This window comes from Stegodyphus dumicola, chromosome 10 (assembly GCF_044657685.1).
Source record: "Stegodyphus dumicola isolate Sdum_Otavi_A_Nest chromosome 10, ASM4465768v1".
NCBI classification, from domain to species: domain Eukaryota; kingdom Metazoa; phylum Arthropoda; class Arachnida; order Araneae; family Eresidae; genus Stegodyphus; species Stegodyphus dumicola.
The window spans coordinates 64096583-64120374 of NC_140777.1; the positions used below are offsets into that span (position 1 = coordinate 64096583).

General features: G+C 31.3%; 1 protein-coding gene across 1 annotated transcript in view; it reads left to right on the plus strand.

Annotated features, from left to right (window-relative positions):
- The window catches only part of LOC118197543 (HUWE1-associated protein modifying stress responses-like), a 48213-nt gene extending 24632 nt beyond the window's left edge, over nt 1–23581 (plus strand). The window contains exons 3-4 of the mRNA XM_035369064.2: nt 4980–5294; nt 14383–23581. Of these exons, the coding sequence (XP_035224955.1) occupies nt 4980–5294; nt 14383–14585 (518 nt within the window). The 3' untranslated portion in view covers nt 14586–23581. The remainder of the gene's footprint in view (nt 1–4979; nt 5295–14382) is intronic.
- Nucleotides 23582–23792: the final 211 nt, after the last annotated feature.

The following is a 23792-nucleotide window of genomic DNA, read 5'->3' on the forward strand; positions in this document are numbered from 1 at the left end:
TCAGTTGGTGAAATTTGTAGTGAACCTAAAGACATAGACATAAATAAAATGATGATTGTTGATTTGGCAAAAGAGGCATCCCTTTGGCATCTAAGCATATCAAATTATGATAAATTAATTTGAGTATTTGCTTGGGTTTTAAGATTTGTAAATAATTGTCGGCCAACTTAGATCAAGTGCAAGAACCCTGAACTTTCTTTTTCTGAAATTGAAAATTCTGAGAAGTGTTTGATTCATTTAGTTCAAAGTTATTGTTTACCTAATGTAAAATCTTTGAATTTTGTGACGTTTAAAGATGATATCTTAAGAATAAGAAGAAAGATAAGTCAGCGAGGACGATGGAGAATCCTTCCTGTATCCAATATTGTTACCAGACCAATGTGAATTAACTAGGTTATTAATCAGATTTATACATCTGGAAAATTGCAATGATGGAATTCAAATAATGCGAGTCTTATTATGACAAAGATGTTGGATAATTAAAACTAGGAAAATAATTGAACTGAATAGAAGTTGTGTCAGCTTCTAAAATACACTCACTTCCAAAAGTTAAGCCCGGAGAGGAAAATTCTAATTTCCGGAAGCCAATCAGAATTGAAGAGGATGCAATTCGCTGCAGAGGTAGATGGAAGTACAGTAAGACCCCGCTTAACGCTGTTTCGTTTAGCGCTGTTTCGGTTTAGCGCTCTTTTATTTCAACCCGGGGATTCCATAAAATCGCTTGCAGCATACGGGGATTCCCCGAAATATTATGCAGCGATAGGTTTCAAATACATATCCGAAAGAGTGTACTTGTATTTCTTGTTTGGTGCGATATTGTACAGACATATTTTGAAGGGATAAATGTGGAAGATGTTGAAGAAATAATTCAAGAAGCAGCGGCTAGTCTTTTTAATGATGAGCTCAAGGAATTAACTGAACAAGAAGAAAATAAAAATGTTGACAGCAGTGATTCAGAAGAAGAGCAAAAAGAACTTTCGATGGCGTTTGTAAAAAGGAGTTTGTCTACCATAACTGAAATAATGGATCAATTCATTGAAAATGATCCGAATTTTGACAGGAGCTCAAAAGTAAGGCGTGGTGTTAGAGATGCTCTATCCGTTTATGAAGAACTTTTAAGAGAACAACGCAAAAGAAAAAGGCAAACAACATTAGATGCTTTTGTCACAAAAAGGCAGAACACTGAAAACGCGGAAGGATAACTAAATATGACTGACTGAGGATTTTATTTGTTTTTTTTAAGAATATTCGTTTTGTTATTTATATTTTGTTTTTATTTTTGCAAGAAATAATAATGTGGTATTAATTTGGGCTTTAAGAAATAAATGTTTGGTTTTATTTTTATTAAAAAAACATACTTTTTAAATTTAATACCTAACCAATTTCCTAGCCGTCTTCCCCTAACCCCAATATTTATATGTAAAGATAACCTCATTTAGCGCTGTTTCGCATTACGCTCTACTTTGATGGAACGTATCCCCCGTGTTAAGCGGGGTCTTACTGTATGCAAATATGTTAGGTAACAGCCAATCTCGCTTTCATGTCAAGAAATATGCAAAAAAAAAAAACAGTCTTATAAGAAGCCATCTTTATGAAGGATTACAGAAGTTGATTGTAAGTGCTGATAGAAGGTGTTTAAAACTTTCGTACAATTTGTTTTCAAGACATATGTACGAGGGTTGGAACTTTAATAGTCGCAACACAGCTGAAAAAACGCTACACAACAAAACCAAAGAATATCGCGTTACCACACGTAAACTACATACCTACCTTACCTCTCAGCAAAAAGACTCGTCCTGCCTACGTCCCGTGCATGCGGAGTGACGCGAAGAACGGATCCTTGTATTAGCTCGCAGTCTAAAGTAAGTGTTGTCAGGATGTTTTCAAAACAAGAACAACGATGTTGGCTAAAAATTGAATGTGCCAGAGGTCGTACAGCACGACAGTGTCATCAAGGGCTTCAAGAGGCTTGCGGGGAATCTGCATTGCCTTACAGAACCGTAGCAAGATGGGTGAAAGCATTCAATGAAGGACGCCAAAACGTGGCAGACATGCTGCAGCCAGGTCATCCGAGTGTCAGCGATGCAGATGTACAGGCTGTTTCTGCACTAATGGACAGTGATCGCCGCCAAACAATTCGTCAGCTGACCGGACAAACAGGATTATCGCATACGACTGTGCTGCACATTCTGAAGGAACGCCTGTCCATGAGAAAAATTTCTTCATGATGGGTTTTACATCAATTGATGGAAATGCAGAAATGGCTACGATACGATGCTGCCTGAACCCACCTGGAGCGCTATGAGCACATAGGAGATGCTTTTTTACGCCGTATCATTACACTGGATGAGACTTGGGCCCGATCGTACCAGCCAGAACTGAAACGCCAATCAAACGAATGGCGTCATTACGGGTCACCACAACGTTCGAAATTTCGTCAGAACCCCAGCAATATGAAAGTTATGCTGATTCTCGTGTACGACTGTGATGGTGTCATCCTAACGCATACCGTCCCCACAGATCGTCACTGCGCAGTATTACTGCTCATTTTTGGAGCACAATCTCTGACCAGCTTTGAGAAAAAAATGGCGACACTTTCTGCAGAACGCTCCTCTTATTTTGCATGACAATGCTCGACCGCATGCAGCGCAAGCTGTGACTGATTTTTTCAAATGATGGGGCTGGGAAGTGCTTTACCATCCACCATACTCCCCAGATCTAAGCCCTTGTGACTATGACTTAATTCCTAAGATGAAGGCACTCGCTTCTAAACTGTTCCTGAGATTCTTACGGCAGTAGACCGGTCCATTCAAACTATCAACAAAACAGGCGCTGCTACAGGTATTCTGCGACTTCCACATCATTGGAAACGGGTTGTACACAGTGCTGGCGAATATATTGAAGGGCAGTAAAACATGGTGACATGAATCACTTTTGTATTCCTTGTAAATAAATAGTTGCCACTATTAAAGTTCCAACCCTCGTATTTCTATGATTTCCAGAAGATGAATGGAAGATTCTGAGCGCTGGCATACTGTGGGAGCACATTGAAGCAGGGCAGTTGATCACAGATGTTGCTCTTTTCTTCGGTGTTTATCATTCTGTAATTTCACGTTTATGGAAACAATTCCAAACCACACAGACAGTTGCCCAAAGACCCGTAGCCGGTCGCCCAAGGGTTACAACCCCCGCTGAAAATTGATATATTGCTATTGTAGCCAAGCAGAATCGCAGAGCGACCTCCACACGCATGACATCTATGGTTACAGCGTCCATTGATAAGGCGATATCTGTAGCTACTATACGCCGAAGATTACATATGAGTGGACTGTACACCCGAGTACCTCGAGTTTGCGTTCCTCTATCCCTCCAATCAAGAGGGGCACAATATAGTGATGCCAGGAACGTGTCAATTGAAATGTGTCTGTCTGGGGCAGTGTAATCTTTACTGATGTGTCAAGATTTGCTCTGGAACCAGATGACAAGCGTATAAGGATATAGTGGGGACAGCGAACACGCAATCAGTCCCAAAAACATCACGCATTCCGAGGCGGAAGCATTATGGTGTGGGCAGGGATTTCATTAGGATACCGCACCAACCTGCACATCTTTAAATGGGATTCTTTGATCGCTGTCCGGTATCGAGATGAAGTCCTAGAACCCAATGTGTGATCGTACGCTGCAGCAGTTGGCCCTGCTTTTGTTTTAATGGACGATAACGCACATCCCCATAGAGCTGACATCATCGGTGACTACTTGAAGAGTGAAAGGAATTGCGCGTATGGTGTGGCCAGCATATTCGCCTGACCTTAATCCCATTGAAAATCTTTGGTATGCTCTCGGCCGTGCTGTATCCTCACTTTTCCCACCTCCAGCCATTGTTATTGAGCTGGAAACTGCTCTACAAGAAGAATAGCGATTGCTTAATTTTGCGGTGGTAGACCATCTAATTGAAAGCATGGTCACAAGGTGTAAACTTTGTATACAGATGAGGGGAAAATCACATACCCTATTAATGTCCCTTTTTTTTTTTTCTCCCTTTCCATTTTATGCTGTTTATTTTCACTTTATACATAATTCTGTTTTAAGTCTCCAGTATGTCATTATCTGATAACTTACAAAAATTTAATATTGTTTTCATTTCTGTATATAATTATTGATTTTGTTTTATGCATAAATATATATGCTACTTTCCTGCCAAATTTTGTGTCAATCAAAGCAGTATTTGTTGATTTTTTTTGCATTACATCTTCATGTTTAACTTTTGGAAGTGAGTGTATATAGGAATCAAAAAGTTAGTCTTCGGTTAAGTAGGAGAAAAACATAAGGAACGTTTTGGATGTGTTGTCTTTGTGTGTTCAAGAAGTGTTTTAATGTTTTGCAGAGTGACTCCTGTCTTTTTGGAGTTTACAACACCCTGCATCGAGTAGATGCGAACCCAAGAAATTATTCTAGTGTTTCTTTTTCTCACTCAGTATTCAGTGGTCTTAATCACTTGGAAACTGGCAGAGTTTTTAATAGATCCAGAAAAATTTGAGAAATTTTTAATTTAGGAATTATTAAGGTAACTCAAAATTATTTAGAAAATAATAAACATAATTTTTAAGAATAATTATGATGAAACATAACAGAAATTCAGCAGTGCAAGATTTTTATTCAACCTAAAAAGGTTGAATTTTGATTTCTCCTTTAGTGTGAAATTGTAGGATAATACAAGAAAGTGTAACTAGTGCATAAGTGAAAATATAAATCTGCTTGATAGGTAGGTAAAAAGATAATAGTCATTTTGGTGTAATAAAGGGGGAATGGGTTTACATAAAAGTAAGGAATTTGCTGCTATATTATGTAGAAAACTCTAGAAGCACTGAAGTTTATTAAGCTATGTTCTTGTGTTATTATATAGCCTGAATTGTATGTTTTAAGTGTCCTCAAACACTCTGTTAAAATTTTACTCTTAAAAACAATCTGGTAATTTGCAGAATGTGTAGAATCTCACAAGCCTATCCATGACTTGGGATTCCAGGGTGGTTTTCAGAAACGCAACAGAGAGCTTTTATCATGGGCTAAAAAGAAAAAGCGGCATATTCGTCGAGAAGAATTAATAGCTTATATCACAGGAAGAAATCCTCCTGCAACACGTCTTTGTTGCCCAAGACCTCGTCTGGTTCTTGATGGAATGCGGAATTCTTCTCATCTCGCTCATGCTCACCGTCACTCTCCTTCCAGAGATGTTGAACTTCTAGATCCACGTGCTGAAGATTTTGATATGTTTCGACAAGCCTTGACAATTTCAAGTAAGTTGCTCTCACCTAAAATAAGTTTTTGAAAAAATTATTTGTAAAAGGTTTACTGTGAAGTTCAGTGGCTCATCAGTATTTAGAAAATTCTGCTAAATTGATACATGTTTACTCATTTCTTTTAAAATTTTGATGAAATTATGCTAGTTTTATGGTATTTACATGTAAATCCAAATTTTTTTTTTTTTTTTTTTAATTAGTCCGTAAAATTTGATCAGTTTTTGCAAGAAAAAGGAACTGCCAAACTGATTTCAATTTTAATAAGAAATGGTTAATTAGTAATACACATAAGCAATTTATTTAATGTCTGTGGTACACAACGTGTTTTATATATTAGATGAGTGTCATTCAGATATAGCTCAAATTCCTTTTTTTTTTTTTTTTTTTTTCCCATTTCTCAGAACTGAAATTTCCAGATTTAGGACATGTAGATCTATTAACTTTCTCAAACTTTCTTTTGGAACAAATGTATCATCTAGAGTTTATGTAATGTAAACTTTTAGTTTTAGTACAGTCCCCTGTGTTTGTGTTATGCATAAATTTGGGGGGGGAGGCTGTTATAGTTTTATGTTGAAGTCTTTAGGCTGGAAGAATATGGAAACCAGAAATATACAGCATTAACAAAACTGATTAAGAAAATGGCCCGCAATGAACTGGAAGTTGACCTGTCAGCACTCTCCTCATCTTCAGGGCAGATGTTTTTATTTTATTCGGCTTATAATTTCTTACTAAATGTAGTATTTCATCTCGATGTACCCCGTCTTTGATGTGATTTAAATCAAATTCCTCGTCATTATAAATATCACGAATACACATCGAATAGTTTTCTGGTTGCAATATTCTAATTTCGATGATGCGTAATGTATGCTTTACGCATGTGCGCGTTAAAAGAAATGTTTAATAAAGTAAACAAATAAATATTAACCTTTTTTTTTTTTTTGTAAATTTTGATATCCTTTACATCATAATTGCTCTTTTTTTCGTAAATTATGGTTTCATGTTTCTAATTTTATAATTACTGCATGCCAGATTTAAATTGATGATCTATAATCCGGAAAAACCCCTAATCCAGAGTCACCGAAGTCCTGAGAGTCCAGATTAAAGACTTTGTACTGTATTAGTGGGAAAATAAGTGCAAGTTTTACTTTCTAAGAACTGTTTACTTTCACAAAATAAAGAAAAAAAGAAAAAAATGAATGCACAAAATTTAATGTTTTGAGTAAAAGTATAATAAAAATGATGTTTTTATAATAAAAAAGATACCTAAAATGGAGTTTCGATCAGTTCATTTTTAGACCAGTGAAGTGTAATATCAGGTTTCAGTGTTATACCTTGTGAAATCAGTAATCCTAAAAAAACACATATTTCTTCTGAATTGGTTGAATGCCACGCTTTTGTTCCTGATTTTTCGTTTGCAAGGTGTTGGTGCGTATACTCGTCTACAGAATGGTTAGTTTCAGTAACAGTATGAAGCCCGAGCATTTCATCAAAAAATAATTCAAAAATGTTAATGGGTTTGAAACATCCGTTATATCTTTCTTTATTCCTGGAACCTACTACAAAAAGTAAGCAAAAACGGAGGACACAGAATAAAAAAAAATACGTTTTACTTAAACAACACCAGCCAGTACTGCACAGTCATTACTTTCACGGCACACATCTCCCTCTCCAATTCCACTCTCTTTGAAATAGTATCCTCCTTCGCAGACTTTGTCAGGGTCATTGTGGTGTTGCATTCCAAAGTTTTGCGAATAATTTTACGGGTAGCAGCACAAAGCAAATGATAGTATTTTGGAAGGGCGTATATATACGCCCGTGGCAGTTAAGGGGTTAATTATATGGATGGTATAAGAGAATGTACAAAAAGCTTGGACACTAATAACGTAGGTACTGTGGTGACTGTGAAGTATTTTTTTATTATCATTATACAAAACTGTTTCTGAAGCTTTCGGGTCAGAAAACCCCTCAAAAGATTATTGATAAAAGATTTTAAGGATAATATATTAAATAACTATATAGCTTTCCAAAATTCATTACATTGTATGAACCATTATCCTTCTCTAGGCAGTTTTCTATCTCTAACACCCATTAATGTGCATACTTCAAATTCTAATCTAAGGGAGTTAAGTGAAAAACTCATATCTAAATCATAGTGTCTTACTGATAATACTGAATATTCATTTGTTAGTAAAGAAAAATGTAAACACAGAAGTTTTCAGAAATTAATCCCGTCCATCCTCAAAAATGCAATCAAAGCAATTATTGTTTAAAATACTGAGAAATCAAAAAGCTTGACATCTGTGTGAAATGATATAGCAAAACAATGATATAGCAATTAAAAATGAATTTTTAATAAATTTTAAAAATATTATTTGTTTTGCTAATGAAACTGCTTGAAAATACATGTGTATGTATGTATGTATGTGTTTCACAATAATATTCTGAATTAATTAAAACTACGTCAGATTTTTACGGTATTGTAGTTTTCAGTATTTTTGAAATGGAGTCCAACATCAGTGATGCACATACAAAAATAGTTTGATATAAATTTGTATTTATTATTTTATTGAATGCAGTTTTGAAAATGATTTATTTAAAATAAATCGTATAAAGGATTTGACCTGAAATCATTTTGAACAGACACTTTCTGGTGACTACAACTCAGTTGCTGCTAATAATCAAACTCATTATCATGGTGGATGCTATGCCTCAATTTAAATTGCTGCTGGGTAGAATTCAAGGTGTTTGTGAGCTATATTCATTGGCTTTTTGTTTGATAATTTTGCAACTGCTAACATTACATATGTGGAAGGCTCATTTTCTAAGACCATTTGCATAAATTCTTTTGGAAGGTAAACTATATTACTCTTGGGGGAGGAACTGTAGCTTCTTTCCCATTGGTGGAAAATTGAAAATAGTAAGCATATTAAATATTTAGCAATAAAAAACTGAAAATTTTCACTAACTAAAGAGATATAAACTGTATACACATTTGAAATGTAAACTATGTTCGTATGTCCAGATTGATAACCATATGTTTTTCATCAAGGTGGAAATGTACCCTATTTCTCACCTTATCAAAATTTTGCTGTGAAATAATTTGGAAATGTGGTTTTAACAAATAAAAGTCAAAATAAAAAGATTTGAGAATGTAGTATTTTCCAAATACTCTGCAGTAAAAGAAAGGGTACTTCTTTATTATCACAGCTTTTGTTTTGTAACTGCCAAGTTGGTAGCTGGATAATTCCCAGATTCATGTTTTCTTTTCACATATATACTTGAGGCTGAAATGTTTCTGCAATTGCTTTTAAAATAGCATTGGAAGCAAATTTTTTTTTTATTATTATCCCTAGAATATTCAGTACATAAGCTGTGCAAAGTAAGCTTGGTCATGATGCTGAACCGTGCGTCGTTGATTTTCATTCCGCTATTTAGCAGAGTGCCACAGTCTTTCACTATTTTGTATATGAGTAGATGTTGTTGAATTAACAAAGTGAAATTTAAGGTTTACAATAATCTCAACTTAACTAGTGTTGGTTTTACAGAAAAAAAAATGTGACAGGGTAACCTTTAAGAAAATTCTATGATCACTTGGAAACTAAACTCTGTATTCTTGAAGTTCTTAGGGTAACACGAAAAAAATATGCTACAATGTTTTTTCCACTCGTGGAATCAGCATTATGAATTGAAACTTTAAAGTTTTGGAAGGGTTTTGGGACATAGAGATAGTTAATAATGAAAATGTGCAGACCATTGCTGTGAAGAGTAACTTAGAGTCATTACTAAAATTTCTCCAAAATGAGGTTGATGGAGAGGGAAGAGTATATCTTACTTCACAGAGTTTTGAGCAAAATAAACTGAATCAAGTAAGACGCAATAACAGAAATAATTTCAAAAGCAAGATTCCTAATATTAAATCAAAATTTACTAAGAAATCCATTCAAGTATCAACAAACGCAGAGCTCTTTACCTCATTACAGGGACATATTTTATGTATGTTTTGCACCAAGTCTCATAATTCTTTGAATTGTTTTAAAGCTAGAAAAATGTCTGTAGAGGAGAAAGAAAATTTTACTGAAAAAGGCTATTGCTTTCTATGCTTAAATATGTCATCAAGTATGAAAATGTAATGTAAAAGCTGGTTGTTTGAGTTGTGGAAAAAAACACTATTTTATTGTGCATACCTCTTCACCCACTAAGGAGGAGGTTGGGAAGTTAGAAAATTCTTTCGAGAAAGGTCATGCTCTGGCAAATGTGCCTAAATCTTCTAGTGTAATGTTGCAAACTTGACTGTAATTGTGAATAATAATGGGATAAGACATAAGCCAAGAGCAATAAGTGATACTGCTTCTCAGTACTGCCAAAAATGTGGGATATCAGGCTGGAAGCTAAGAATATCTCTAACACTCTTCTTTTAGAGAAAGCAACACAGGGGTGTGTAAACATGATGTGTTTATATCATATTTTTTTAGTATTGATGGACCTTATAAATACGACTTCAAAGTATGAAGCCAAGAAATGATCTGCAAGACCATTCAGCATGTAGTTCCTGAGCTTTGTGCAAGTGAACTATCAGATTGTAATATATACATTTCTGATCATTATCAGAGCCCTATCGTAATTTTAATTGGAGGTAACGTAGCTGGAAAGTTAATGACTGATGGTCTCAAAATGTTATCCTGTTTTGACTGCCAATCACATGCATCTCGGATGGACTATGATGGGGCATAAACCAAATTCTTCAAAAGATAAAAATGCATATTTAGTTGTCACTCCTATGATATCAGTTAATGAGTCAGTAACAAATTTGTGGGCACTGCACTCACTTGGAATTATTGATACATATGGACAAAAGACCAAAGCTGAAAGAGAACACTGAATAGAGACAGTGAACATGGACGACATTTGTTATGTTGTGCACTTACCTTGGATTGAAAAATCATCCTTCACTTCCTCATAACTATGATTTAGAACTAAAAAGATTGAACATTACTGTACACTCTCTTAAATCCCAATCTTTGTATAGAGAATATGAAAATGTTCTTTCTGGTCGGCTCAAAGAGCAGATTATAGAAGAGGTGGAAAATCAACAGACCTTTGTGATAAACCATTTACCACATCATCCAGATGTCTGGTGAAAGACATCAAATCAGGAGCAATATTTCATGCACGAAATTCACAAACATTTATTTGAAGACGTTCACGAATGAGAATCATTTACATCTCCTCAGAAAAATATATAGTATTTCTGATAAAATCATATTATTCAATAATTAAGTCTCTAATATTTTTCTAGTACACTTTCTCTGTGGTGCATCTCAGAAATTACTATAAGCTCTCTTGCTGTCGATAAACATTAGTCACACAACTCTTAACCGAAAACGAAACATCGTTCTAAAATTCTTAAAACTAACAGCAAAAAAAGGAATTTGGTCTGTTGTCCTTTAAATGCAAGTTAAATGTGATTAAAACAGGATTATGTTTATAGTCCCTCTTATGTATTAAATGGCGAAATTTAACGATGCAGTTTCGAACATTTCCCACCTAAGTTAACTAAGGAATCAACTCACACTGTCTCAGAACAACAAGTCTGGTTATAATGAATCACTAAGTAGTATAAATAACAAAATAAGATAAATATTCACTGTAAATTAACACACAAAATGAAATAGTCATAATAAAGGTGAAACACAAAGATATTTTCGATTATAGTATAACATAAATATTACCATGTTATCATGTTACATAAGACAAACAAAATTCAACCCTATTATTATAATAAACTAGTTCTAGCTTAATATAAATGCTAGTACATACATGTACACACAAATTTACAGACATAATCTTTAAGGTGTTTTAATAACATGTAAATCCCCCCCTCCCCAAGTATCTCAGGACTTTTTCCAGTTTTGCAGTCGCCGTATTCAGTGTCTGTTGATTGTTCTCTCTGTATACACTTTACATGTCAATAATGGATTTGCCATAGACACTTCCAAATGGTATATGTGCTGAATGAGTTTAAGACACTGTCCATTTGCAGTCTGAAGTTTTACCGCTCTTGTCACTCCTTCTTTGCTAGAAAGGGTCTCAATAACTTTGTCAAGTGGCTAGTTTAAATATTTGGTGTTGTCACTGCCGATCAAAACAACATCATCAACAGCAACCTTGGAAAACCTTTTACTTTCTGGTCTTTGAAGAAGAGCATTTAAATATTCAGAACAAAATCTTTTCTGCAAGGTACTTTGTAATTTCTGCCTGTACTGTATTGTTTGTTAAAACTCTTATTATCAAGTGCATCACAATCAGGAAGACCAAAAACTTTTAATATCTTGAAGAAACGTTGACAGGCTCAAAGGATTAAGTTCTGTGTCACTTTTTGCAACATATGTTATGGACAAAAATTAATAATTAATTCACAGTCACAGAGCACCATAGTCATTTCCTCAGAGGTCAAAGAAGCTTAAGCTAAAACTTTCCTTAACAAATTTTTCATAAAGCCAGTTCGCCTCTCCCGCCAACCACCCGACCGTGAGGTGGTAGGTGGATTAAATTTCTACTCAGTAGGATGAATAGCACTGTCATTGACTATAAGATTCCAGTTTAAAGTTTGAAGAGAATTCGAGGTCCCTTTAAAGTTAGTTGTTTCTATTTGTATAAAAGCTGCAACAGCATGTAAGTGTTTGCTCGCATCACAAAAGAAATGCACAGAACGATACTTAACCTCTTTTGTCACCAGCGGTCTGAATAAATTGTCAATACATCTTGTTGATGATTTTTGCTATTAGTATGGTTGCCTCTCTATTTGGAATCTAATCGAAAAAGAATTCAGCAGTTTCTCTAGGTAACCAACCAAATATATGGTATTATGAAAGAACCCTGCTGAATAGTCTTTCAATTAAAAATGATCATCGGCTTTAGCTTGTCACCGTTTGCGGCACAAGCTAACACAATGTTCTTTCATGCCCCGTCATAAACACCAACAGTTCTGTTTGCAGGAGAGTCGAAAGCTAACGCCGTTTCATCCATATTTATTATCTGTGACCAATAGAAGTTTTTTTTTTTTTTTTTTTTTTTTGTCAATAATAGCTGTCACATATTTTAGAAAAAATGCCTTTTTATCCTGCCGGTCCATTGGTAATTGTTACTCGATTGTTGTACTAATACGCACAGAAATATTTTTTCTTTTCATAAATCTGCTAAACCTCCTTTGAAATCATTTATGTTCATTCGTTTTGCTATAAATTTTGCTTGTAAGCGAATTTTTACAGTCGAAATTGCCATTCCCTTTTCTCGTTGCTCCTTTATCCAGTTTGCAAGGTCATCTATTTGGCCACCTTACTGTACCACTTCTTTTGGCTCGTTTCTATTGTGGCATATTTTTAAGAAGTTCTTTTTCAGTTCTCCAACGTCGAATACATCTGTCGTCCACTTCAAACTCTCGAAGCTGCTGCTTGATTTCCAATTGTTTCAGCACGTGAAATTACATTAAGCTTAAAACCAGCAGTATAGCTTCTGTGCCGTTTAGGGACATTTTCAAAAATTTTCCGCTCCCTTCTTACTTAAGAACCATCCAACAAGTACTTGTACCCAAACTGATGGGATCTGTATCTGGCAGAATGCCAAGAAAAATCCATTCATGCTGAAGGGGAAATACATCAGAGTTCGTTATTGCGAGGCAGGTGGATTCGTGAAAAAAATTGCAAACCGCCTTTGAAAAAAATTGCAGAAAAGGCAGGGGTGGGGAGAGGTTGGGTCCTGGAAGATTCATCGAATGGCAGAGGAGAGAGACTATTCAAACTGATGAGAATGTTGATTTGAAAGGGGGAATAATGTTATTGTGCTGAGATCTCGTTTAGGGTGAATAAGGCATGTAGGTCCGTTCAAGGGAAAGAATGTAAACAAAATAACGTTCGCAAAAAGCAACTGAGTGGTCTTTTGTGTGGGAACAGCACCAGTCTATGCACAATGACAAGGCCATCCAGACTATGTACAATGACCATCATAGGAAATATTTTATTTTTAGTGCACCTAAACGCCGCATGGGTTGAAACGTGGCACCCACTGAAAATTTAAGTTTTAAACACGTAAACGCCGCGGCGTTTCTTCCAGAAATTACGGTAAGTCTTTAATCTGGAATGATCTATAATCCGGACCTCAAAGCTACAAACTTTCTGCGCATATGCACTTACGCATGTGCGTTTAATGTATAACGGACGGTATAAGCTAGGCTAGAATTATCTAATTATCTATTTCAGACAATGTTGCAGATTACGTTGTTCCTTAATCTTCTAATTGGATCCAGCTTATTATTTTTTACAGACTGTTAGAGCAATTTTATAAAAAGTAAGCTTGAACTTTCAATTATGTCAAAAGGAGTTTCCGATTCTGGAGCTGCCAAAGGATCTACAAAGTGAAAGTATGTTTCGATGTCCATCAAACAAAAAGTAAAATTGCTGCAAAAAATGGATAAATGCATGAAGAAAGTGACAGAGAGGTTAGTGAAAATAAAAAAGTTTCTATTGACAAGTTAGTCGGTATTCTCGGCACAGCAATTACAGGACTTGAATAGCGGAACTTTGTAACTGGACAAGAAATTATGTCTGTTTATAGAATTAAAAAGAAAGTATTAGCACATAAAACGAAGCAACTTAAACAACTTACATTGAAGGAAATGTTTAATAAAATAAACAAATAAATATTGAGCTTCTTTTTTTGTAAATTTTGATACCCTTTAGATCATAATTGCTTTTTATTTCATAAATTATGGTTTCATATTTTTAATTTTATAGTTTCTGCATGCCATCTTACTAGATTTAAATTGATGATCTATAATCCGGAATCGTCGAAGTCCCGACAAGTGCATATTAAAGACTTTGTACTATATTACTTTTCCATCTATAAAAAATCACCAAATTGTGCCGAGGTGATGACACTAATGCATAATTACCATTATCTCAGTTTATTAATCAAATCTGCTAATTTTTTAGCTTAGTAAGTTGGCATCTCTACTTTCAGATGTGTATTAAGAAATATAAGGGTTTAATACAAATAAGATGTCTACTTATTAAATAAAATTTTATTTCAGCAAATTTCAAGCACCATGCACAGAATTCCCCCACTGGCCTATCTAGGATCCACCGAGCTCGTCATTGCAATTCAACATCTACCTCTCATAATGAACTCAGTGCATTTATCACTGAAGAATTTTCCAGGCATTCTAGGAAGCGTTCTCCTTCTACGGATGTCATAATGGAATCGCCCACCCATAAGCGTACACGACTAGTATAAATTTCTTGCCATTTATTTTAGTAATGGCTAAACTTGTCAATATATTTTATGTGGACTTTAAAAATAAAATTATATGCGCCTTGTGAAATGAAGTGACCAGTGAAATATTTTCCCATTGCAGTTCTACGTACTTTGACATTAAATATACTTGAATCGATGCAACTTCTTTAGCTAGATTTCCCTGCTTAATTTTTGTTATTACAATATAATTGTAATTTATTTTGGCGTAAGTTTGTTTTCCTAAAATATTATGTAACTCAGTTGTTTAGTTTTTCCTTGTTGTTCTTGCTTTTTGAAGCTTTTTTTCCATCCAAAAAGAAAAGAAGGGGAAAAAAGTGTACATAATTTCTTCTGTTTAATCTGTGAAGGGAAATGAATGCACTAGGTTTTGTCTTTGTTAAACATTCTAATGATAGTAAATGTGCCTCTAGTGTATTTTTAATAGCAGTGCAGAGTTAAGAATGTGTGATTTTCTATTTATTTTACTGTGACTTATTAGTATTTATTATCTAGAAAGTTTATTCTATGTAAATTTGCCTTTTTATAAGAAACATTTGAATGAACAATCTTCTGAGAAATGTTTTTATGCTATTCTTATAAATTCAGAGCAAAGAAAGTAAATCCTATTTTGACAAGAAATTGTGTTGTTTTTGTACAGTTTTTGCTTATTGTTGAGTGCCATTTTAATTCTTGCGGCATCACCCTGTTTTTTATATATTTGAGAACTAGAAATTTTGTGACAGATCAAAGAAAAAGATGAGCAGTGTTTAAAGTATTGCCTTTGTTAATTTTATGATTTTGTACCCAAGAAAGTGTTATAATATAAAATATCCCAATATATGTTTTTTACTGTACTTGAAATTTTTTGCACCAGTTTTTTGTCCACTTTGAACTCAGTGCTTATAATGTACAGCATAAAAATAATGATCTGTAGCCAATAATTTTTTTTAATTCCCTTAGTAACATATGTAAATTGGATTTTTTTTAAAATTTAATGTAAGCTACTCACAGTTGATATCTTTTCAAAATTTGCTGAAAATTCTAGTCTGTTTATGTCCAGAATAGATTTTTTAGCAATGGGTATCAGTCTAGTCATTGTTTTATTTAATGTTCAAATATACAAATCATTATTCAATTCAGGTGTCAATTTTCTACAAAATAGTAAATTCTCTAGTCAGGCATTGGCAGAATGTTTCTAGGTAAGTTTTATTTCAGAGACATAAAATGATTATTCATTATCCGACCTTATCCTATAAGTTATTTAAATACGTGTTGTTTTTGAGTAAAGAATTATTTAAATTTTGGACAATTCTTCATCTTTGTAAAAAGAGCATGAGTTCTGAGATCTTTCTATTAGATATTCTTAATTTATCTTTACTTAAACTTCACTAGCTGTTTATTTTCAGTATTTAATAATCTAAATATGTGTAATTAGTAAACACATTTGGCATTCAGATTGATTTTGAAAGTATTCTGAAATTCTTTCATTAAGAAGTAAGGAAAGTTTAAGTGTTCAATTTATATAAGGACCTGTTTATGTTATTTTGCGTTTTTAATATTATTCTAAATGTATATGAAAAATGAAAATTTTAATTTTATTATTTTGTAAGAGAAAAATTTGCACAAAAATAAAGTAGTCATGTTTAATGAACTTCATGCTTACAAATTTATGAACTATGTAGGTCTCGACATGTTTATTGTTATTTTAATACCATTTCCAATAAAGAAAAATAAATTTATGAGCAATTTTTCAGTCCATCTTGGCTTTAACTGTAATTTTTCACTTTTCTAACAGCTGCTTTTAAAAATTGTTTTTCACACTTGTCAACGATTTCTAATTTAAATCTGAAAATTCATAGTGCTATAATAAAAATCTACAAGCTGCAACCGAATTTTTTATCTAATGAAAGGTTTATTACTTCTGCATTTGAAGTTTTAATTGTAGAAATAGTTACTTCAATTATGTTTTAATTGATGAGAATCTTATTGTGCTTACAACTATTGGTATTTAATATTACTTAAAAAATTCTGTATTTGCAAAGATACTTATAATCAAGATTTTAAAATTGTTAAACTATCGCGTCAGTTGATGAAGTTGTTGTCTGATGAATAGTTGATGAAGCATTTTTAGTAATACTATTTTGAACTTTATTATACTTTTGTATAGCCCATCTCCAATAATATTATTAATACATTAATTCTAAAACCTGAATTTTTTTTTTTTTTTTTTTTTAAATACGTCAGTTTCTGTGGAAATTGGTTTCGAGAGAGTGTAATCGAGTTTAACAAAACTGCTTACTTTTTAAAGATTTTAATATGGCACACTGTTAATTAAAAAATTATTAAATAATGAGCTGTGAATTAAATATTTTACTTTCAAAATCATTTGGAATTGTTTTTGTAAACAATTAATTTTCCTTCATTAAAATTATAAAAAGCATCACTATTTTTAGCGGTTATTCCTGCAAAGTTGATTAATAGTCATACTCATAGTTCTATGATTTTTTTCATAATAAATAGTTTATTAATACTGCACACTAGTTTAATTAAATTTTAGGAATCCTCTTATTTAGTCAGCAATATGATTACAAGATCTTTTTTTTTAAAATCAGATGTTGAATAATCATACGTTGTGTCTCTGAAGCTTTAAATGCCTAATTCTTTGTGCCTGAATTGTAAAAGACGCCTTTCCAAAGAGATTGCTCAACATCATGCGCCATATTTCATTTTGTGTATAAACTACACGATTTTGATTTAATGGGTCAGGTACCTTTAAAATAAATTTTTTATGCTTTTATTTTATAACTTGATTTCTTCCAAGCATTTTAAAACAAACCCCTATGTAACCTAACCATGTAAAAATTTGCTCTAGAAGTAAAGTTATTGTGAAATATTTGCTTTTGCAATTTACCAATCAGACACATTTGTATTTCAGGAAATCCCTTGTGTTAAATCCTCCGAGTGAAATGCTTGTGTATATGATTTTATACAAATATATCATTACACTTGATAGGAAAGTTATCTTATAAGCATATCTATGTATATACTTACAATTTTAAGAACGTAATTTATTTGCAAGATTTCGAGATAATTTCTTTTTCAATTAAAAATTTCATAAAGACTTGATTTTGCTGCTTGTATGGATTATTTTTATGAACCGTGAAATTAGAAATTCAAGAAAATTTGAGGAATTGTATATACACTGTATTTTTTTAAATGGCTAGTTGTGTTTCTGGCATAACTTTTAAAACTATAATAAAGTTTGAAATTATTTGAAAATTTTGACTTCTCACTTTTCATTGTTTCAATAAAAATCATAATGAGTATTTATGCAATACTGTTTAAATATATAATTATGCATACTTACAGAATTTTAACTGCTAAAATATTTTTATATTTCTTAATTAATGTTAAGAAACACTTAAAGAATCTGAAGGTAATTATGGCCTTAATAGGGGTGATTTCTCTTAAATATAATTGTTCCTGCTTGCACACGTTTTTCTGAGTTTTGGTTAAAATTTTAAAACGAAGTAGCTGTGCAAACCCTATTGCATATAAAATATTCACATATTATGCTTCTCACATTTTAAGTTTAAAAATTATCTTTAATTTTATGTTAAAAACAGTTACGTGTGGAGTTTCAAAAATAAAAATTTTATTTGAAAAATCTATACAACTTGATTTTTTAAAGTAAGTCATTTAAATTGTATATTAGATTTTTAAAGAAATTATAGTTGTGATAAGACAAATAGTGATTTTTTATCCATAATAACCACAGTGCATATTAAAGTTTTATATTGGTGGCAACAAAGGTATTTAATTTTTTATTTATTTAAAGTATTTTAATATCTAGAACATAAAGTGAAAGTGAATTCAGTATCAAGAATATCGAAATAGGGACAAGAAACTTCATAATTCACTGATAATTATAAAGATATTGAGCTAATTGAAATGTATTACTTTTTGGTATATTTTGACATATTAAATATATCTGACCACTTAACCTAGTTTGACCTTTCTCATTTTGTGTAATGTGTTTCGATTTAGCATGAAAAGGCATCTTTTAAAGTTCAAATTTAATTCTGGAGGGGGAGAAATGTAGAACTTTTTATCAGTGTGCCTTTTATGATCAGATTTGTTTTGATTAACTTTGATTTAATTCTTTCCCTTGTGTTTTAAAATATAATTTTTAATTAATTAGATTGAAAATATTTAGAAAGTAGATTTAATTTGAGCTTAATTTAATGAGAGCTGTAGCAAAAATAGTTTAGTTAGCATGAATAATGCATTTCTGAAAATGTAATAAATATGTTGAATTTACAATATATAAGTGACATTCATTTGCAGGTAATCTCTCCATAAGGTTATCTTCGATATGTTAATTGTGATTTCCCATTTTATACTTAAAGTTAGAAATGTGCAGGTATTTGAATGTGATTTAATAAATCAATGTTAAGTTAGACAAGATTTTAAGAACAGAAAATTAAGTTTTCTTTTCTGCATTTCTTCTTTTAACATAATTTATTTTTATACGTAATTTTCTAAAACATATTTGTATGTGAAGATGGAATTGGGTGTGTGTATATATTATTAGATAAAATTTAAAAAGTTGTTATTGGATGAAAATTTTTTTCATAAATCTTTTGCAGAAGAAATATCTTAACTAATTTAATCTGAAAATTTAATGGAGTAAATTTTTTATCCAAAAAGAAATTGGAGAAATGACTAGTGTAACTTAGAATAACAACTATTTTTTTAATTATTAAATTATGTACCAAAAATTACTTTTGTATTTTTGATTCTTTCTATTATGTCAGATCTAATTATTTAAAAAACTAATTGTTGCCAAAAATGCCACTGTACTCTAGGTATACTTTTATATTAATAATGCTTATTTCATTCATCTTTAAGAGAAGCAGAAATTCAGGAAATTTCATATGAGTTTTTCTCAATTGCATTACTTAGTATAAGTAATGTCATTTGTAAACTTTGATGTCTTTACTAAAAATAAGGCTCTTTTCAGTATGAGAGACTTCTTGCACTATAGGATAAATTTTGCAAAATAAAAATGATGGTGAATATAAGAACATGACTTTGGTTTGAAATCATTTTCTTCTGGTCAGAGTAAATGGTTCGGCATTTAACTTAATACAGTATGTTAATGTGTGCAAAGCAAATTTTTGTTACCAATTTGTTTCTGACATATCAGGAAAAATTATAGTGGGTGTATGCTTAAGCTACCCATGGCTATTTTAATTAATGTTGTGTAGTTTATGTATATGGCAATTAATTTCCTTTATGGTTTATTTAATATTAAAAATATTTAATGTATTCTATATATTATGAAATCTGCATCTTTTTATTCTGCAATTTCATTTGTAAAAAATATCGTGTAAGGCCCTACCAAATTTTAGAACAAAACTGTAGGGAGCTGTTATTTTTGAGTAAATATTTCATGCTTTGATTTGCAGTAGTTTTGTTTGAAATTTAATTAGTGACCTGTCTTCATGTCTATAATGTGTTTGCATATCTCTTACTCAATGCATAAATAAGTGTTGTGCCAAAATTTCCTTATTGATTCAACTATAATTTTTACTTATGTTTTAATTAGTAAATTTTGTGTGCTGATTTGGGGGCAGGGGAGATTTTATTTGCTTTAATATGAGGCTTAAATTTTTACTTTTATCTGTAGAACATGAACTATTTGTTGTTTCAATAAAAATTATGATGATTATGTATGCAAATATCTGTCCTTTGCATTTATTGTAATTCTTTAATTAATATGTTCTATATATAATTCTTAATATGTTCAATTAATTACCATTTACTACACATCTGAGAAACTTATTGATTATGAAAGTATGCCTCTTGTTTTATTACATAAATTTGACAGTGGAGTACTCAGTTGAGGGGGTGGAAGAAATCTGTATTTTTTAAGTCTCTGTTACTGGTTTTTTCAATTAATTCTGTGACTGCTAAATGTGTAATTATGTAACAGTTGTTTTTCTTTTTTTCCCCTTTAATTTATGTTTTTGTAATATCTATACATTTTATTTATTTTGCATTCAAAATTTTTAATATGTACAATATTTATCAGAAAATTGTAATCTGTCCTTGGTATATTGGTTTTGGTTGCACTTTATATTAGCACTTGTATACTCTGCAATTTATGTAAAAGTTGAGTTACATAAGTTCAACAAAACATTTTAATCAAGGCAGAATTCTTCTGAATGCAATGCAAAATTTTGTATGAGAATTGAAAATCTGTAGATAATAATACTCAGCTACTATGTATATAACAGTTATTTATACATTTTTATATCTGTGAGCAGGAAAACTATTAAAGTGTAATGAAAAAAGATATATATGTATAGTAAAGAAGTTAAAATGGAGATCCAATGTAACAGTCATGTAATTAACAATACAAAAATTATGCATTAGATTGCATATTGAAATTAACAAAGATAGCCAGTGGTTGCAAAAGCAGTTACACGGAGTGCAAACTGTGTTTATGTGAATAACAGTAATACTAGAAATTGAGATATCTTGGAGAAAAATGTTGCTGTCTAGTTTCCATTTCTAATATCCAGTGCTGTCTAATTTCTTCAGAATTTGTAAAATATATAACTTTTTTTTTTAAAGAATGCATACATTGCATACTGTGTCATCTATTTATATTCTTTGAGATGTCTAAGACTATTTCAAGGATTTAACGTCAGGATGAACTGGTAAAATTTATATAAAGAGGTTACATAAACTCAAAAATGCTAATTGTAATGTTAAAAGCAGTTTTTTTTTTTTTGTGATTACAAAATATGTTAACATGTGATATGAAATTAAAAAGATTTTTTTAATAAACAAGAATGCAGTTTATTTAAATTTTTCATCAAATATCTGCAATATTCTTTGGAGCTGTGAACTTTTGTTTTGTTGTAGTTGCATTTATTACGATAGAGATTTAAATAAATAAAAAAAAAAACAGTGCAAATTTTATGCATTTGTGCTAGCAGCTCTCTCAAATCTTCATTTGTTTTTGTTTCAGGTTGTTACTATGAAAAGTGTGATTTTTATTTAGAGATTATGTAAAGATATAATAACTTAAATTGATAAGAAAAATACTAGTCTAAAACTAAAGTTAGGCAAAACAGCAGTGTTATTTTGGCATCGATTTTAAGCAACACTCTCAGTTTTGAGGGCAATTAGACATAGGTTCATTCTATTCTGAGGAATTCTGCTTCTGAAGAAGAGGGACCTATGTCTAATCGCCATTGAAATTGATAAAGTTTCCTTAAAAATATATGCTTAAAGAAAAGTGCTGTTTTTTTCCTAACATGAATGCAAATTATGCGAAAACAATTGTATTTAAATTGTATAAAAATATATGAACTCAAATTGAGTAAAAATATAAATTGTATAAATATATATATTAACCCAAATTGTGTAAAAATATATAAATTCAAATTGAAGTATGAAGTCTAATTTTTATTTAGAGATTGTGTAAAGATATATTTGTAGAATTTGTTTATTTTAACAGTTGGAAATTCCAATTTAATGTTTTAAACTTGTGGACCTTAGAAAAATTTGTTAGGATAAATTTATATTCATTTTAGTGCACAAAAAAAAAAAAAAAAAAAAAAAAAAAAAAAAAAATCAAGTGGAAACCAAAATTTAGACTTTAGTTTAAATTTTAAGTCAAGAGTAAGACTTAGTCATTGCTTAGGTTAAAAAAAAATATTAGTTTTTACAACTAGTATGATAAAATATTTCCCAGTATGTTTTTATTTCAATTGTTTTCCTCCTTTATTTTTTGTAATATGTAAATTATGATCCTAAACTCTATTTTTGTAAGAATTCTTTTTCCATTTATATTAAGATTGTAGTTTTGTATTTTTCTATTTAGAGCCATATAAATATAGAAAAATCAGATTCTAGTATAATTAAAGTTTAAAAATGTAATATACTTAAATTTAGTTTTAAATCAAATTTTGAAAGAAATATGACAATGTAAAATTTTAAATCAGATTTTAAAAATCCCGCCTTTTCTTCAGAAGAGGGGAGGGGGGAATTGTTTTAATTTTGTTTTAAATACCTTATATTAAAAAATATAATAGCAAAAATTGAATGTTACATTTTCCAAAGAGTCTGCTATATAATTTCTCTACCCCTCCCCCATACACAGTTTCTGGGGGTGCTAAAATTCTATCGGCATTTTAAAACTTTATTTTTTTTACTTGAATGACAAATACAGAGAGGCTAATTTAATTTAACTTGATTAAAAATACTCTTGTATCTCCCCTCCATTTGTTTGGCTGCAGCCTTTCAAAATTATTCTGAGTAAGAGTTCACATAACGTATGTTCACCACTCGTGAAGAATCCCCTTTTTGTAATATTCTAAGTGCATTCCATATAAAAATATTGTACTTTTCGTATACTAATTTGCTTTAATAATGTATAATATGTATACATGAAACTTTATGTAAATAACTGTGCAGCTTTAAAAATGGGAAAAGAAGTCTTTTTCCTTATTTTTGTACATTACCAGCTAGCTAATCTTAGTCTTTATTTTGTGAATCAAAATGAGTAATTGCTAATTTATATTTATTTCTCTTGTTGAAATTATTTATATTTATAAATTATGATGGATGAACAAATTATTAAGATTCATCCTATTTTTCTCACATTTTGTTTTACTCTGTAACTATTATTAGAAATCAAAACACTTTTGTATTGGTAGATTGTTTAAATTTGAAATAGTGCTAATTATATATATTGTGTTAAAATCATTTATGCTGTTCGGTGCCACAATTGTCAGTAATCACTTGCATAGTGTTTTCATATTGTAAATACTTTTGTATCCTACAATTTATGTATTGTATTTTTTCCTTTTCATAGTGTGCCTTGAATGCAATTTTCCCCCCTAAGTTCAGGTGCATCTTAAACATAATTAGGTTGGAGGTATAAATGTACTATTTAATAAAAGCAATCTTGAAAATTATCATTCTGTTTCTCTTTTCTTGAAGTTATATGCAATATTTACATTATTATCCTACATAAAAATATATCTTCTTTTAAATATATATCCAATTATATATAACATTTACATTGTTATCCATATGAAAAAACAGATTTCTAGTTTAAATTTGTTGTAGAATAGATTTCAGTTAGCAGCTATTAGCTACTATCTCTTGGTTTTATATTCACCTTTA